The sequence below is a fragment of the Lygodium microphyllum genome, chromosome 29, assembly GCF_053477565.2.
Source record: "Lygodium microphyllum isolate KBCC chromosome 29, Lygodium_microphyllum_v1.1.10, whole genome shotgun sequence".
In the NCBI taxonomy this organism is placed as follows: domain Eukaryota; kingdom Viridiplantae; phylum Streptophyta; class Polypodiopsida; order Schizaeales; family Lygodiaceae; genus Lygodium; species Lygodium microphyllum.
The window spans coordinates 30,265,240-30,284,463 of NC_141163.1; the positions used below are offsets into that span (position 1 = coordinate 30,265,240).

Sequence of the window (19,224 nt, forward strand, 5' to 3'; positions counted from 1 at the left end):
GCCCTAATAAATAAAAGAAAAGTAGTTTTTTAAAAACCAATCCTCTCATACCCCTTAGGTAATGTGGCAGAGAATCTTTTTTGTGTCATCTCTACATAGCTTATGAGATCTCCCGAGGCACAAGTTTGCTAAAATAGCCCTAGAATCCTCCAAACTGCTAGTGGAGAGTGGTGAAGTATCATACTGTTATGCATAGATCTGCATGGTTTCAAGACTAGTGGCTTCTTGATGGCCTCACTGCCTCCTTTCCAGAAGTATCTAGATGCCCCACCATTCAGACAACAACATAGAGAGGTTGTTAGTGCCATACTAATGGCACGTGCATCCTTTGATCAATACCAGTCCATTAGACATATGAATTGAAAGCAATACCTTTACATCTTTTCCTCCATTAAAGTGTGGATCTCCAATTCAAATCTCTTGCTTCATAGCATTGTGGATTTGGGAGGTGAGACATCGTATTTCAAACCCTAGAGTGCAAAGTTCCATTTGCAGAAATGAAACCTAAATGAGAGAGCATACACAGTTCTGCATCCATGCATGCAAGCATCACAAAGTAGGTTCTTAGAGAGTATTTATATTGTGTGGTACTGATTTCTGATATTATGCCTATCTACTGGTAAATTCTTTTCAATAAGAACCTTTTTATTTACAATATTGATGTCATTTGAACAATTGACATCTATCATATCAGATGTCCAATGGTGTCCATAATCATTACGAGAAAAACTTGACCCAAGGAAACTGAACAACGTTGAAGAAAGTAAAAGTCCCTTGTATGCACATTGCAGGCATGATTTTCAACTATATCATGAACAATACTGTGGTCGATAGATATATGTATCCTTCAAAAAGATTTACAAAGATTTGTGATCTGACTACAAGGGTACCAATATACAAGAAGGAAATGGCTTACATGTAAACATGGTTGGGAGAAGTATCTTTCTTTAGATGATTTAATGGGACAGTTCTTGTAGGCTATAATGGTAGTTCTGGTAAGTCTTTTTGAAATGTGGAAAATGACTTGGATAAAAAGGCAGACATTGATGGATTGGAAAAATCTCAATCATTGAACATCTATAAAAGCTGTGGCATCTGCGTATTAATTCTTAATTCTCTTGTCCATTTAACTGTTTCTTTTGCTTAACATTGTCATCATTGGCAGTCTCCCGTCACACATTTGGAATCTTGCCAATTTCAGCCATTGAACCTCTTCCTTCAAAGTTTCATTCAGAGCTGAAAGAGTAACACAAAAAAGGCATTAGATTCATACTTCAAAAATCACAGATAAGCACCAAGTTAATTATGGAATTTATTGTAATGTGAAAGAAAAGCCAATCCCAAACTTGCCACATAAAGGATTGATCCCACTGTTAGAGATTAGGAGTTCAGTGTGTTTCAAATATATGAAAATGGAGAAACATAAACTTCATACTCCGATGGAAAACAGAGTGCTATAACTTCTATATATAGCTATGCTTTGGAAATGCAAGTCCATGGCTTAAGATGGTTACTGATTTAGTGTTATCATGGGCATTGCACATTTGTACCAACTTGGCAAATCACGCAAATTCAGAGTTGTTCCCTATTCTGAACACATTGTGACGATCTTGACTTACCCTTAGGCTTCTGAGGTGATAAAATGTGTTGCAAACTCAACACTTCTGCACTAGCTACATGCTGGTCAGTGATGCCAGAGGAGAAAGGTTTAGCATGCAAAATTAGTGAGATAGAGGGGCGTCATCTAGGTTCTTTCCTTTTCCTCTCTCTAGAAAATTATGGCCCTGAGTATTGCAAACAAGAGTAGTCTATATAGTACTTGGAGCATGGTAACCAAACCATACAAACTGCACAAACCCAAGTGACTAGTACAAGAATCGTACAAGTCCAAAATCAGATATACCATCAGCTACCTGTACTTCAGGTGAGAGACATACCAATGACCTCTAGATATTTGAACATGTCTGAACCGAGGCAGCGGTGGTGCTACCTCCCTCTTAAGCATCGAGGAATGCTCCAGATGTTCCAATATCTATTATAGAACCAATATCTCATCAACTTCCTCAATCTTTGGCTGTATCTTATCAACCATATCTTCTAGCACATTTCCACAAAAATGTCAAAGAAGACTCACAGGGAACGCATATGAATTCTACAATGATCAGGTACCTTCAAAGTGTAAGCCACCTCATTGATCTTCAGAAAACTTGAAAAGGGTCATAGTATCTCATACTTGGCTTAAGGAACCAGCACTCTTTGCCCTTCATTTTCTTAATCCTTACCTTTTCAAATTGCAAAAAAGAGGCCAATCTATTGAGCTAACACATGCATTACATGCTGATTAGCCTCTTAAACAGCCCAAAAAATGCTTAATTAATGAAAAGCACTGAAATAGGGAGCGGTTCGAGGGAGGCTAAAATGGGGAGAGGTTCAAGGTCTCGAAACTTTCTATAACCACGTAGGCTGCCCTTCATTCAGCCCAATCTCGTTTTTGCAGGTTTCAGGCCCTCTAGCTTCACTGCCCACACCCCGTTTGCGGAGGACATATCAGCCGAGGCTGTTCGACACTGTCTCCATCCATCTGGTGCCTATTTCCAGCCTCCACCGTATAGTCCACACACCCTGTTGCTATTTGCTGCTGTCACCAGCCCTCTAAAGGCTGCATTTACAGATGGCGACCACTTCTGACTGCGTTTGCTGCTCTTGGATCATGTCCAACTAGTGGTGACTGCTTCTACATGCTGCACTTACATCAGTATGGCTGAGTTTTGATCTCATCTACTATTGCCTACACTGTTCCTTGCGTTTGGCTCATTCTAGTGATCTTCTACCTATTGCCCATCTCTTGGAGCTTGCATTTGCCAGATTTTACTCTTCTACCTATCCAACACTAATCTGGCATCACTATTTGCTGCGCTTGTTGTTGTCCAACACCTAGAGGCTACCTTGCTGCGTTTCAGGATCTCTCAGGAGTATAACACACTCTCCAGCTCATTTCCTCTGCCTCGGTCCTCAAGACACGAGAGTTCAGGGTACAATTTGCATTCCTTGCACAATTTGTTTGCTGCATGAGCATCGTGCTATATTTATTCATTCATTCAGATTTTCACTATGTTCATTGTCTCTAAGTTACCCTAACCCTAATTGTGTTCTGTTGAGTTTATGCTTTGTTGTACGCTTTTATTTATGTTTCTACATTAGGTTATTTCTTTACATGGTATCACAGCTAGGATCTCTCTGAAGAAACCTAGGCCTTTGATTTGAAAGCCCTTCACAAGAAGCAAAAACAATAGGAGGGCAAGATGACTTTGAGCACATCTTCACCACATCATGATGCTCCTGAGCCTAGCATATCAAGACACAAGATAGAGTGGGCCTCACAGCTTGCTTCTCCAACTTCTAACGTGGTTGGAGAGACTTCGGACTACCATGGATTCCATAGACCATACGAGATTTCACAAGCCGAATATGATCTCATCCTCATGTATCAGGCTCAACAAGATGATGACCTTGGTTTATTGTCTTACTTTTTGGAGATGGAGATAGTTCAATCTCAGAGAAGCATTTTTGTGTCACATCAAAAGTATGTTTTTCAGTTAGCGGACCAGTATTGCACGAATCAAACACGACATGTGGCCACGCCTCTTGATCCCACTATCCATCTTTCTAAGGATAACCTAGACCAACCCTTCAATGGGCACACCTATAGATTTTTGGTAGAAAAGTTCCTTTGGTTGATTCACACTAGGTTAAATTTAGCTTACTCAATTAGTTTGCTTAGTCAGCATTTCACTACACTTAGGATGTCACATTGGATTGCATATCTTTGTGTTTTGAGATATTTGCAGTGTACCTATTCTTATGGCTTGACTTATGGTTTATGTTTGCAAGGGTACATTGACACTAATTGGGCAAGAGATCTTGACACCCAGCATTCCCATGGCGACTACCTCTTTACCTTGGGCATGGCACCCAGCTCTTGGGTTAGCTATAAGCAGGAGATGGTGGGGGCGTCCATAGCTGAGGCTGAGTATAGGACTCTTTGATGATACCATGGAGGCTATCTACTTGAGAAGTTTACTGGTGGCATTTCATTTTCCATGTGACTCTCCTATTGTTGTCTACTATGACAACCAGAGTGCCATTGCCCTTGCATGGGCAATTCGATCATTATACACCAGACCTGGCATATGGAAGTCCACTTTCACTTCACTAAAAAGCAAGTTGAGCTATGCACCATCCGCCTAGAGTTTGTGCCTTCATCAAATAACTTTGCAAACATATTGACCAAGGGGATCAATCGGCCAGTGCTTCAATATTTGCTACCTAGGATTAGCTTGTGTACACCCTTCCCCTACTTCTTCAAATTGAGGGGAAGAGGGTGATTCCCTCTAGCTTTCCCTTCCAATTGGAGAGAGGACGCCTTTCTTCTCTTGGTGGTGGTGGAATGTTATTTATAGTTTCTTTTTCAGACCTTATATGTATTGTACTTCGTATCTTCATCTATATCATCAAGATGGCATGATTATCAAAGGGCGCTTGGGCAAGTGAACAAGTCTCCTGCAAGGGTACTATCCAAGTGACACCATTGTATAGCATTTTATATGAGCATGATCACACTTACATTGCCTCTTATATAACTTCAGTACATTGGGATCTTGTTCTTATAAACATACATCTTTGCATATTTATCCCTTTTCATTCTTTTGGAGTGGTCGACTCTAGATCCACCATATTCGTGGCATTGCATATGGCAGTCTCCGAGGCAGTCTTGCTTGCTTGCTTAGTTTGTCTAACTTGCTTTCCGTACTCTTTTTGCCTCTCCACATACCCCTCATATTTGCCTCACATATCCTTCACATATTCCTTCATCATTGACCTAGTAGTAGTAGTGATAGCTTGCTTATCTTGTGATGGCACCATTAGTCTCTCATCAGTTACTTAATTGACCGCAACCTATATTTTTTTACATAAGCACTAAAAAAAAAAAATCGTTCATTGTGGTTTCATCCGCTTTTGTAGGTCTTGGTAGGCCATTAGGCAGCCGATGTGCACCTTTGTCACATGTCCAAGCCTCTCTGGGGTGACCACTTGGACTCCCTTAGTAAGATTACCATCGTCTTTGTAGTCTTGGTGGGCAATTGGGCAGCCAACATGCACCCTTTGTATGATGCCCAAGCTGCTTTGGAGTGGGACACCTTGGGATAAAAACAAAAAAAACCAAACTTTGGGTTGACCTTTCTTTCTAGCTCAATTTTGGGCTTGAGAGGAGGTAATAAGCTAACATATGCATTATATGCTGATTAGCCTCTTAAACAACCCAAAAAATTCTTAATTCATAAAAAACCCTAAAATGGGGAGCGTTTGGAGAGAGTTTAAAACGGGGAGAGATTGGAGCTCCTTAAACTTTCTATAAATAGGTAGCCTACCCTCCATTCAGCCCAATCTCGTTTTTGCAAGTTTCAGATCCTCTAACTTCGTTGCCCACACCCCGTTCGCAAAGGATATCTCAGCTAAGGCTGCCCAACACTATCTCCATCCATCTGATGCCTGTTTCCAACCTCCATCGTGCAGTCCACACACCCTGTTGATGTTTGCTACTATTACCAACCCTCCAAAGGCTGCGTTTACAGATGGCAACCACTTTCTAACTGCGTTCACTGCTCTTGGGCCATCTCCAACTGGTGGCGGCTGCTTCTACATGCTGCATTTACATCAGGAAGGCAGCTTTTTGATCTTTTCCTTGTGTTTGGCCCATCCTGGTGATCTTTTGCTTGTCGCCCATCTCCTGCAGGTTACATTTGCTAGATTTCACACTCTTTTGCTTGTCCAACATTGATCCCTGCGTTACAATTTGATGTGTTTGCTGCTATCTGACACCTAGAGGCTGCCTTGTTACCTTTCCGGATCCGTCAAGAGTACAACAATCTTTCCAGCTCACTACCTTTGCCTCGGTTCTCGAGACATGAGAAGTTGGGGTACAATTTTCATTCCTTGCACGGTTTGTTTGTTGCATGAGCATCGTATTATATTTATTCATTCATTCAAATTTTCACTGTGTTCATTGTCTCTAAGTTACCCTAACCCTAACTATATTTTGTTGAGTTTATGCTTTGTCATACGCTTTCATTTATGTTTCTGTGGTAGGGTTTTTCTTTACACAATGACCATTTGGAAACTCTAATGCGTGCAGTGATGGTCCACTGCTTCCTTTTACTTTGCCTAAGTCAGTTGGAGAGCCAACTACACTTTCTTTTCTTATTGGAGCACGGTGAGACTCTCTAGCAATGAAGCTGGCAGTGGCTACCATGTTTTGCTTGCCACCATGTGGTCTATTACCTTTTGTTATGGGACTTTTCCAAGTCATGGATTGGCCAAATGAAGTGCCTTATTGAGGATTTCATTTAATCAAGTGGAGATGGAAGCCCAACTAGGCTAATGTAGGTTGGGACATTATCATCTTAGCCTTATCTTAGCCCCGATCTAGGGGGTTTCGGGATCATAGACCTGAACAGTCAGAGTATTGGTGGTGAAGCTTATTATGAGGGTTTTCTAGGTGAGGAGCCATGGAAGGAGTCATTGTTATGGAGGCCAGAGACTATTGCTCCTATTGATTAAGGACCATGGCAGCCCAAAATTCATTGGATTTTTCAACAAATCAGAGCTAATTTGCAGCCGGTATTATCTAGGCCTAGGCATCTATATCCTCCAAAACTTTACCACTTTGTTTCAGCCACCATTGAAGACAAGATGGGGCGGCCTCTTCTCTCCAGCCATCTATTGAGGGTAGAGACAAGCCACACCATAGGATAAAGGACACACCTCTCTCAGCTGCAGTGTTGTTTCTTCTTTTACAATTGGGGAATGGCTTGCCTTTCTAAGACATAGACTTCAAGGCATCAAAGACATTATCGAGGTAGTGCCCCCAAAATGGAGGACTGATACAAACACCTCCCAAACTCGCATTGGTCTCTTTACCAGAGAAGGCATTTTTCTTGTAGCGGTCGGCACTAGTGAAGAGAGAGTCTTTACCATTTTTGTGCAAGAGGATGACAGACTTGGGGAGTCTTTACTCTTTTTGTGCAAGAGGATGACAAACTTGGGGAGAGAGGATTTGGATCAGTTGGAGCCTGTGACATGCATGATGGATGGTTGGAGGTACTAGCCTATCAGAGTAGACCTCTCCAAAGATTACAATGGGACCATGGGAACTGGGTTTGGTGAGATCCCTTTGTAGAGAAACCTAGGAATGTCCACTTCTATGCATATATCACCACTTTGGGGAGGAGGATCCAAATGGCAGGATCAGACTGATGTTAGTTGCTACTCAACATTGGATTGGACAAGGTATCTCACTGGCTTTCTTGAGTCAGTTTTAGAAATTGGATGATAGACCTAGATCCATAAATAATTTACTCGTGTGGTTACTAGCGCATAGAATCTTAGTAATTGGCACTTGGCTTGGTTATGGTAGGGATCCAATCTCCTATGGTAGATGTGGAGACCCAAAGGAAATGTAGAGACACTACATATAAGATTGCCCTAGGACTTAGGAGGTTTGTAACCTGTGGACATGAGTATGTCCAAGGGAGGGATACTGCCCCTCAATCCACTCTGACAACAAAAAATATGGCATGACAATCTTGCTCAAGAGTTGACAAATGATGAGACAAGCATGATTTGGGTAAATTGTGCATCCTCTTCATAGAAAAAACTCTCACCACAATTTGGACAGATTGTCCATACTCTTCATGGAAAGTGGGAGAGGTTATAGGGTAACTTGGAGACTATGAGGAAGAGGAGAGATGCTCTTCCGAACACTTGAGATTCTTGCTTTCACTGTTAGCCGCATATGGTTTGGCATCATAGACCTCCTTATTTGTTATTCATTCAGACCTTATAATAGCCTTTACTTTTATTGTATATTAGTTAATTTTTGGAAGTACAAGTTAATTTTGTTATTTGCCTTGGGATAATTTTCACAAGGGGATTTAGTTACAACTCATTCTTTCTTTGGGGAAAAGAATACAACACTACTTCAACAAACATATGAAGGGATAGGTTCTCATTTTTGTCATAACCTCAAGTTTTAAGCAGCAGCAAGAATGTAACTCTAAACCCTCCTCTCAATACACACCGTATTAATTATATTACTGCATATCACTAACATTGTGATTACAAGAACTGTTTTCTTTTAACATAATGAGAAGGGCACAGATTCAACATAGCATGATGAGGTAGCTTGTATTCTTGCAGGACTTGAGGGAATTGCCTAGTACAAATTTGTAAGATCAGCAAGGACTAAACTCTGCATTAATGGAATGATTCAGCTGATATAAGTGGACATTTTGCTACTGAAGAATTGTGCTTTTTATCATATGGATGAAAAGGCATCACTTGACTAGAAAACTATTCAGAATAGGACAAACATTGCTGGATTAGTATCACATTATAACAAATCAATATCCAATTACCATCACGGAGTTGTGCCTGTTGGTCCATTGCTTCAAGCCGCAATTTCAGTTCACTGTTCTCTGTCAAAATACCTTTATTGTCTCTCTGCAAAGATAAGTACCCTTATCAGAGTTATTTTCCTCTCTCTCTCTCACAGTGTGCATGTGTGGCACCCAGACCATGCACTTTTGATTTAGTTTCTAGACAACTAGGTACCTCTTATCTCCTGTGATATTACCATTAAGATTTAATATCAGCATTTAGATTTTATTTACTCTTTGTTTCCTAGATAGTTGTATAATTTTGTAGATGGTTGTAACTCATTGTCTCACACCTCATTCTGGCCATTTGCAAACATTTAGTTCTCTAGAGAGATTGCAGGTATCTACTCAAGAGAAATCTTCAAGCTGCTATATGATGTTGATCCCCACATCCCACCACTTGAGCCCACACAACATTTCAATGCGGCCTTACATGCAGCGGCAGATACGGTCTTCCCTCACTCGGTCTATACGATGAGCTCCCTCCCAGCTGATGCCCCAAAATAGTTGGTATGATGATGAGTGTTGCAAGACTAGATCTCATCTACATAGAGAGGTGGTTTTGGAATCTACTGCCCACAGACAAGCAAAGCTACTCTTTAGATGCCTCACACAATGGATGAAGAGAGCTTTCCTAGCTCATAGGAGAGCAACTCATACCAATTGTTTCTGCGCTAAAATTCTAGAGAGACTTGCAAATTTTTTCGAGAGCACTGCCCAACCATGCCCACTACATCTCCTGACACAGGGGGACAGTATGCAGCAAGTCTTTACATAGTAGCAAACCAGTCTCCTCTCCCTCATCCAGTGGCACCCTACCCACAAACAATTACCTTCTTCATAGATAGTGATGTTCAAGAGGCCATTGACAAACTTCACACAGGTAAGGCACAAGATCATGATGGCTTCATAGTTGAGTACTTGATATATGCTGGAGATATGGCGGTGATACTTCTTACATGGATGTTTCTGAGCCATGTGTGAAAGCTTCCTAGAGAGCTCGAGCACTACCACTATTGTGCTCATTCTCAAGTTAGGTGATTCTACCTTACCTAGTAATTACAGGAGTATCATGATTGACAACACATTGGCCAAGTTATATGCCTCCATCCTTGAGGAAGAGCTGAGTCGATAGGCAAAGAGAGTGGGCCTAAGGGCACATAAGCAAGCTAGATTTAGGAGAAGCTTTTCAATAGTGGATCATGTCTTCATAATCAAAGCCATTATTGAATGTAGTCCTCAAGAGATGGATCAATTGCTACTTTCTAGATTCCTGCAAAGTTTTTTGGTAATCTCAATAGCCATGCCCATGCCCAATCAACGCAAACCCACTTACAGATCCATTATGCACACATCACAATGCATGGTGGTTCTTTGGGATTAATTCCCAAGTGTACTCCACTCTGCCACTCGAGAAAACCAAGGTTATGGTATTCACAATCATCCTCGATTGCACTACATTGTGCCAAAAGAAAAGCATACTGCATTGGAATTCCCATAAGGCATTGCAGTCGCAACATTGGCTAATGTTGTCCAACCATGCTATACATCCCAAAGCTTACTTAAAATTTCCAGCGTGCATAAACATCAAATGATACTGAGAAATAGTCCAAAATTGTTGCTAGAAATCCATTGGATGGATCCATAACTCATGTTTCTCAATTGTTTTTACTTCAAAACCATAGTAAAGCATATTCTCAGCATAAACCAGGGCTGAAACTAGCAATGGCATTTACTAACATACCGTTATTCGTGGAATTTGTGAGAAGAAGGCTGGATCAAAGCTTAGCACAGAGATCAGTAGACAATGTGAGAGTGAAGCACGACACCCAATGCAATAGACTAAAAGAGTGTAAGCTGAAAGTACAAGGTACAACCCTTAAACCTTAGGGTTGTAGGGGGTATTCACACTTAAACACGATAAGTGCCCGTAAGTGTGTGCCATAAGCACATACGAAATAATACCATAAGTTTGGGGGGAAAAACCTCTCCTACCGAGAGTAAAAAGTGGCTTAGTGTCCTACTGATCACCGACACTCCTATGTGAGAGTAGGCGTAAGTGAGGCGTGAGTGAAATACCCAACAAACCCCCTTGAAGTGAAGGGTGATCAAGAGTACAAGGATCATCTATCACCAAAGGAGATCAAATTTAAAGCATTGCGAAATGCTTCAAATTTGTTACAAGAAAGAGCTTTGGTGAAGATGTCTTCCACATTACTGGTGGTAGGACAATAGACAAGAATGATATCACCTGCATGTAGTCTCTCTCTGACAAAGTGATAATGTATCTCAATGTGTTTTGTGCGTGCATGAAACACTGGGTTCCGTACCACTGCAATGGCACTCTGACTGTCAGTGAACAAAGGAGTAGACTCCGTAACACATGCATCCAGATCAGCTAGCAAGCGTCTAATCCATACGCATTCAACTGTGGTAGTGAAAGCTGCCTTGTATTCAGCTTCACATGACGATGTGGCAACAATGAACTGTTTCTTGCTAAGCCAAGATATGCAAGACAAGCCAAGGAAGAAACAATTGCCACTACTGGAGTGACGTGAATCATAATCACCAACCTAATTAGAATCAATGTAAGCATGTAACTATAGTGGTCCCCCCTTGGCATAAAGCAAGCCAAGAGATTTAGTACCCTGCAAGTAACGGAAGATACGCTTAACAGCTTGCCAATGTGACATGCGTGGCTGATGCATATATCTGCTCAGGGCTGAAATTGCAAACTATATGTCCAGCCTAGCGTTGCAGAGGTAAATAAGACATCCAACTGTTGGAGCATATGTGTGTATATCAAACAAAACACTATCATCATGTAGTAACAGCTTTAGTCCAGGTTCCATTAGTGTATAGACTGGCTTGCAATCTTGTAAGCCAATTTTCTCAAGAAGTTTACCAATGCATCTTAACTGTGATAAACCAATACCTCTAGCATCATGTATGAACTGAATGCCCAAGTAATAATGCAAAGACCCCAAGTCTGATACGTCAAAAGTTTGCTGCAAATTTGGTTTAGATGCTGAAATTTGATCAGCATGTGTCCCTGTAAGCAAGAGATCATCAACATATAGACAAATGATCAACATGGATTCCCCCTCTTTACATACGTAAAGGGTAGACTCAGATGAGTTGTTTATGAACCCTTGGCTAAGCAAGAAAGCATCTATCTTTGCATACCAAGCTCTAGGAGCTTGTTTCAAACCATATAAATCTTGTTTTAGCTTGCAAACCAAGTGTTCTGTTTCCTCAACTGCAAAACCAAAGGGCTATTATACATATACTTCCTTATGAAGTTCCCAATATAAAAATGCAGTTTTAATATCCAACTAATGCACAGTCCATCTATAATGAGCAGCCAAAGCAACCATAGACCTGATGGTCGTCATGCGGGAAGGAGCAAATGTCTCCTCATAGTCAATGCCTTTTTTTTGTTCATAGCCTTTAGCTACAAGCCTTGCCTTATATTTGTCAATGGATCCATCTGCATTCTGTTTCAGCTTGTAGACCCATTTTGTTGCAAATGGCAAAGACACCAAATCCCATGTTTGATTCTTAGTGATAGAATCCAATTCAGCTTGCATTGCTGCCATCCAATGCACACTCTGTTGTGCATCCTCAAAACATTCAGGCTCCTCATCATCAAGGGTGCTTGTTGCCATAACAAACTCCATGGTTTGTGCAGTATCATGCATACGAGCTTGCCTTCTAGTACGACCAGCCATGGTGCATCCAGATGACTATCTTTCATAGTCTGTAAATACCATCTAAGCATTTGTCTTGCCTCTTGACTGTGCATAAGCTCTTGCTGAATTTTAGTTTCAGTACTTTGTTGAATATTCAAATCAGCCAATGGCTGATTTTCTACATTTTCCAGAGCAGCTGGCTAAACATTGAGTTCACTTGCTGAAACTCCAGCTGAATCACCAAATGTAATGCGCACCAGCCCTTCAAATACATCACGGGCAGCCTGATATGTGTCTAAACCAGCCAAGGACAATTCTGACTTTTCATCAAATAGTGCATCCCTACTGACAAGCATCTTTTTAGAAACAGGATCATAGAGTCTGTAGCCTTTGCTCTCATTGCTATATCCCACATTAATGCATTTGACAACCTTGTTATCCAACTTTTTTCTGAGTACCTTTGGAATGTGTGCATATGCAAGGCACCCAAAGGTACGAAAGTGTCCAACAGAGGGTTTCTGGCTGTTCCAAGCCTCAAAAGGTGTAATTTTCTTCAATGATTTGGTGGGGCATCTATTCAAAACATGGCAAGCACACATGACAGCTTCCATCCAGAAACTGTGTGGCAAGCTCTTTGCTTTCAGCATACATCTGGCCATCTCCATGAGTGACCGATTCTTCTTCTCTGCAACCCCATTTTGCTATGGAGTATAAGCAGTAGTGTACTGATGGACAATGCCCTTTTGCTTCAAAAAAGAATTCAGCAGAGGACATGTATTCCCCCCCTCGATCCGAACGGAGAGTCTTAATTTTACAACTAGACTGGTTTTCAACAAGTGCAATAAAAGCCAAGAATGCATCATACACTTCTGACTTTTTGACCAAAGAGTAGACCCAGCAAAATAGAGTAAAGTCATCAATAAAAGTCACAAAATAGTAACATCCTCCCAATGACTTTGTCTGCATAGGCCCACATACATCTGAATACACTAACTACAACCTGGCTGTTGCTCTAAAAGCAACATCACGGGAAAATGAAAAAAGATGCATTTTTCCCAAAATACATCATTCGCACAAGTGCTCAGGAGGTCTCTCCAGTAGAGATAATCGAAGTGGAACCAAACTGAAAATCTGAAAATTTCCAAAAATTACAGGAAATAACTTTCTACAATTAGAATACAGAGTTGCACTCTGTCAAAACTGTCTTTAATGCACGCAATCCAAGGTGCAATCGGTGTTCAACAACACTGTACCAGCAAAATCCCCAAAATTTCTTGCCCCAAATTTGTTCAAAACAGTCTATCAATGACTGTAACTGTAGTACATGTGCCAATGTCCTCAAAAAACATAAAAGCCCCAAAAAATTTTATTAATGTGCCCAGAAATTTGCATCAATGTGTCTTTGACACGTGTCCTGAATTCTGTACCTACTTGGGTCGAAGCCCCCTTGTCCAAAAGTGAATTCTGGAATTAAAAAATAATTTTTTTAAAAAATACATGTGAAATCAATCGATTGCTCAATTTGGTGGTCATAGGCACAGGTATAGGTACAGGTGGCACAACCTGGCGAACTGGAGAGTATTTGAGTACAGTCAAGTAGTGGCGCAGAAGATCAGGCTGTAGGGGCATCGCAGCTAGCAGAGCTGCTGATGGGTGGCACAGCTAGTATGTCACAGCACAATCGACGAGTCAGACAGGTGGCGAGTGGCGTGTCAGGGACCTACGGGAGGGCACAGGCGACTACAAGCAGACGTGGTGACTGCAGGCTTTAGGTGCAAAGCGTGGTGTGGCAATTGCTGACGGGCAGCGCTGGCAACTGCTGACGGACGTGACATCTGGCAGGTGGCAAAGCACAGGGGCGGACAGGAGGCAGTCTAGCGGGAGCAGGACGACCTACACATGGTGGTGGCTGCTATCTAACCTGGAGTTGAACTGAGCCAAAAGCTCCTAGAGGCTAAGTGGAGCTGAGGAGAACCTGAGCTTTAGCTGAACAAAGCCAATGCTACTCTAATACCAAATGTGAGAAAAAGGCTGGATCGAAACTCAACACAGAGATTAGTAGACAGTGTGAGAGTGAAGCACAACACCCAATGCAATAGACAGAAAGAGTGTAAGTTGAAAGTACAAGGTACAACCCTTAAGCCTTAGGGTTGTAGGGGGTGTTCACACCCGAACACGATAAGTGTCCATAAGTGTGTGTCATAAGCACATACGAAATAATACCATAAGTCTAGGGGGAAAAAACCTCTCCTACCGAGAGTAAAAAGTGTCCCAATGTCCTACTGATCACCGATACTCCTATGTGAGCATAGGCGTAAGTGAGGCATAAGTGAAATACCCAACAGAATCAGCTGTGAACCATTGAAAATTTAGAATAATCTGATCATAACTTGAGCACTTCCTAATCTGAGAACTAATCACAAATTGCTGCAAATGTGACCCCAAACTGATCACAAACTAATTGCAAAAACTAATCAGCAACTTATGTAAAACTGAAAGTGATCCCAAAAATGATCATAAACTGATCTCAAACTAATCAAAAACTGAGCTAAAACTTATCAAATTTTGATTTCAAAGCTGAGGCAAAAGCTTATGCCAAACTGTTTATGAACTGATCTCAAACTGATGCAAAAGCATAGTCTCAAAGCCACGGTAACAACCATACTCATTTGCATACATCTCATAGTGACTAGTAAACTGCATTGTGACCCCATGGCAAACATACTGTCAGCACAGTACCTTGGATGCATGCTAAATACATATGAGATCCACTACATACGAGAGCTATCCACAACTGGAGGAGTGGAAGTGCTACCTCTCCCTTAAGCATCAAGTAATACTCCGGATCCCTACTCTGTTGAACCTAACTGAGCTTGAACTGAAGTTGGCTCTAACTGAAAGGCATCTAGATAACGCTGCAACAACTGAAGATGGTCTACCAAGTCATCCTCTTCCATTCATTTTGCATCCATTGGTGAATAATTTTGAAACTTCACCAAATATCTCCTAGAAACTTTACCTCTAACATTTCTTTCTTTATGTGCCAAGATTTGCAAACCCTCAACCTCAGGCTGAATTTCAGCAGACATATCTTCTAGCACATCACCACAAAAAGGCCTCAACAAACTGACATGAAAGGCATGGTGTATCCACCAATGTGGAGGTAATTTCAGTCGGTATGCCACATCACTAATCTTTTCTAACACATAGAAGGGCCCATAGTATCTCATACTCAACTTCGGATACAGTCTCTCTCTTCCTTTCATCTTTTTCAGCCTTGCCTTTTCAAAACATAGCAATATATAATTGCCCTTTGCAAACTGCACAACATGTCTATGGTGATCAGCTGCCTTCTTTTGCTTTTCCTGTGATCTCCGAAGTGCATACTTTATCTTTGCATAGGTTGCATCCAAGTTTTCCACATAATAATCAACCTCAAATATCTTATCCTTAGTCTGCAAGATAGATGGTACCTTCTTGCCACCCTCAAGCATCTCAAATGGAGCTTTGCCAACGTAACTATGCACTGTATTGTTATAAGCAAACTCAACTAAGGGTAAATCTTGCTTCCACTATGTCTTGTGGTCTGACACATAGCACCTCAAAAGATCTAATACTATGGAATTTGCTTCCTCAGACTGAGCACTGTTGTCCATCTAAATGACACATCCTTCTTCTGCAAGGCATGCAATGGAGATACAATTTCAGCAAACCCGCATACATACTTTCTGTAGCAAGAACATAAACTCAAGAAGCTGTTGATCTCACACACATTTATCAAAGGTGGCCATGATCATATTACCTCAATCTTTGTAGGGTCCATGCAGAGACCATCAGTCGATATAATATGTTCCAAAAAGTAGATTTCATGCAAAAAGAATTCACTTTTCTTGTCATTGATAACCAGCCTATACTCACGTAGTTCATTGAATACAATGTCCAAGTGTCTTCTATGCTCTGTCTCATTCTTTGAATAGACAATCATGTCATCAAAGGAAGTATCCACAAATCCTCTATGTGACTTGAAGATGCAATCCATCATCCAATTAAAAGTGGCAAGAGCATTTGTAAGTCCAAAAGGCATAACAAGAAACTCATACAACCTAAAAGATGTCCTAAAAGATATCTTAGGCTCATCTTCTGGTCTAATGCATATCTAATGATACCCACTTTTTAAATCTATACGGCTGAATATAGTTGCCCCCCTACAATCTACCCATAACATCATCGATCCAAGGAATCGGAAAGCGATTCTTTATCGTGATCTTATTTAGAGTACGATAATCAATGCACATATGCCATGAACCGTTCTTTTTTTGCACCAAAGGCATTGGAGAACAAAAAGGAGATGAGCTTGGCTGAATTAGCCATTTTTCTACAGCTCATTCACCTGATTCATAATCTCCTCTTGTAGGGCTATACTAATGACAGTTCATTCACCTAATTCATAATCTCCTCTTGCTAGGCTGCACTAACTCTATAGGGTGGCTTATTAGGTGGGCTACTTCCAAGGATAAGACCTAAACCATGATCTTTTGGTTGTTCAAGTGGTAGCTACCCTCAAATGATTGAGAGAAGCAATCTGCATAGATTTTCAAAAATGACATGCAATCCTTCTCTAACTTAGACATGTTCTCACTACCATCTTTATCCTTTGTAAAAACCAAGTATGCTAAAAAATGACTTTTCATTACTTTAGAAATGGCAGTTGCAGATACAACAAGGATAGATTCCCCTTTTAATTTTCTCCCTGATTTTATTTAGAATATCCCTGATTTTTTAATTTTTCAACTTGCTGCCTATTGGAACAGTCCCTTGCAATGTGACTCTCTTGTTCACAAATAAAGCATTTATTTGCAGCCATCGTTTCCCTACATTGTGCCAATGTTTTTGAGCCCTTTCTTTGTTGTTGTAGCCCCTTTTCAGGCTAATTTTCAGATTTTCCCCTTCTCTCAACCTCAAACAACTTTTTATTTGGCTTCTCTCCACTCTCTAAGAAGCTTGAATCCTTTCCATATAGCAAAGCATCTCCTGTAGCAGCAATCTCTATGAACTAAGATATGCTAGAGAGAATGGATTTAATGCAAAAATCCTTGATTCCTTTAGACAGCCCACAAACATTTTTTTTCACTTGCCCATGAAGAGATATAGGATGATAAGAAGTAACGGGTAGCAATGCATCCCAAAACTTCTTATTGTATTACTCCAAATTTTGACATTCCTTAGCATCCAGCTTATTCCAAGTTGTCATGATGTCATGTCCACCTCAAAGGTACTTGTCAACCAATTCAATGCAAACATCTGCTTGAATTGTATCTATGTTGATGGTGCTCTACCTTGCATCAAAAGAGTGGACCACCACTGCAATGCATTCCCCTTCAAAAAAGTGGCTGCCTTTCGAATCTTTGAGGACTCGGTAAAGTTTTTCCCTAAATAGGCTGCATAAAACTACTAAATGAAAGTCAAAGCTTTCAATCTATCTTGTGCACCATTTAATAACTCAAACTTCACCATTTTTCCATCCTCATCAGTCTTTTGCTGCCCCTTTGGGTGCCAAGTTGTTATACACTGGCTGCTGCAAAAAGGATGCATTTGCTAAATTTACATCAAAACCAACGCCAAACGGAGCATTCGCATAACCAACACTCATTCCTTGAGCCCCATAAGCATTCAAGGGTGTAGATGTATTACCAAACATGCTACTTTGTGTCCCAAGCATCAAGCCAATGCTATCAAGCATAGGGTTTTGCATATTTTCCGACATACCTGAATACATTACCAAACATGCTACTTTGTGCCCCAAGCATCAAGCCAATGCTATCATACATAGGGTTTTGCATATTTTCAGCCATATCTAAATACATTGGGCCTTGCACACCATGCATTGGCTATTGCACACCATAGGGATTTGTGTCATATATTCCCATATGCGGTCCTTGTCCAACCATAGGATGACAAATCGTGCTACCACCAAAGTATCTTGGCTGCCCCATCATACCATACATGCTCCGCTATCCAAAATCCATTGGATTAGCACTTCCATAATGACCTTGCATTCGCATTCCTTGTCCCATAGATACTAACTATTTTGCTTCATTAGCATCTTTGGGAGTTTCAAATGAAGGCTTTGGCATTTCCTTCGACACACCTTGTTATCCCGAAGGTGTAAAAGATGACTTCTTCGTCTTGCCCTTGTTGTCCTTCTTCAAAACATTCAAAAATCAAGTGAACTGAGGATCCTTTGCTAATTCAGCAGAGAGATTTGTTGTTGTCCTCATCCGATTCTTGAACTAGTCATCAAATTCCTCTTCACTTTGCTGGTCATCAGCATCATTATGCCTTGAAGGCCCTATATCTTGCCCACAACAGCAACATTTTCAGCTTGCTGTCCATGGTCTGCTGAGCCTTGTCTAAGATTAGGCATTTCATTTCCTTGGTAATTTCCTAATTAAGCACTCAATTACAGCAATTAGCAAATAAATATAAATTAAAATGCACGCATTACCTTAACAATCTTAGACAATAGATATCCTATTGGCCCCAAAACTAGCGCCCCTTTCGGTATTTCTTTGACTTTAATTGCTAATGGATTGAGTACAAGTTGAGATTCCACAATCTCCTTTGCTGATTCAAAAGCCCCTTGCTGTATATACAATCAGCAAGTAATTTCGGCCAATTGCCCCTTGATTTTACCCAGGAATTGAACAAATGGAACCACCAACTGGCCAAATGTTGCCCAATTCACAATGGATGGCCTAGCATCTGAAATCCCTATCAATTTCACGAATTTCAGGTGCTAATTTCAGTGTACAATGCCTTCTCCTATTGGTACGGGTCCTAAGGTGGCTGTCAAACCCTAATTTCTGTAGAAACTTAGGATTTACAACAGAAAATCCTCCTACTATCCACCAAATATGGCTAAGATCAGCTCCAAATGGCTAAGAAATGCTGAGATCTTTTGAGAAATTACTAGAGGTGAGAGAAAACCAAGATGAGAGAGAAATCTGACTTTCTTCGTGGAGAAAACCCTAAAATCT

At 40.9% G+C, this 19,224-nt stretch overlaps 1 protein-coding gene across 1 annotated transcript in view; it reads right to left on the reverse strand.

Moving 5' to 3' along the window:
• Window positions 1-743: 743 nt before the first annotated feature.
• LOC148010491 (transcription factor RF2b-like) overlaps window positions 744-19,224 on the reverse strand; it is a 28,819-nt gene continuing 10,338 nt past the window's right edge. The window contains exons 3-4 of the mRNA XM_087672118.1: window positions 8,475-8,559; window positions 744-1,236 (exon numbers count right to left, since the gene is read on the reverse strand). Coding sequence (XP_087528244.1) covers window positions 1,127-1,236; window positions 8,475-8,559 — 195 coding nt within the window. The 3' untranslated portion in view covers window positions 744-1,126. The remainder of the gene's footprint in view (window positions 1,237-8,474; window positions 8,560-19,224) is intronic.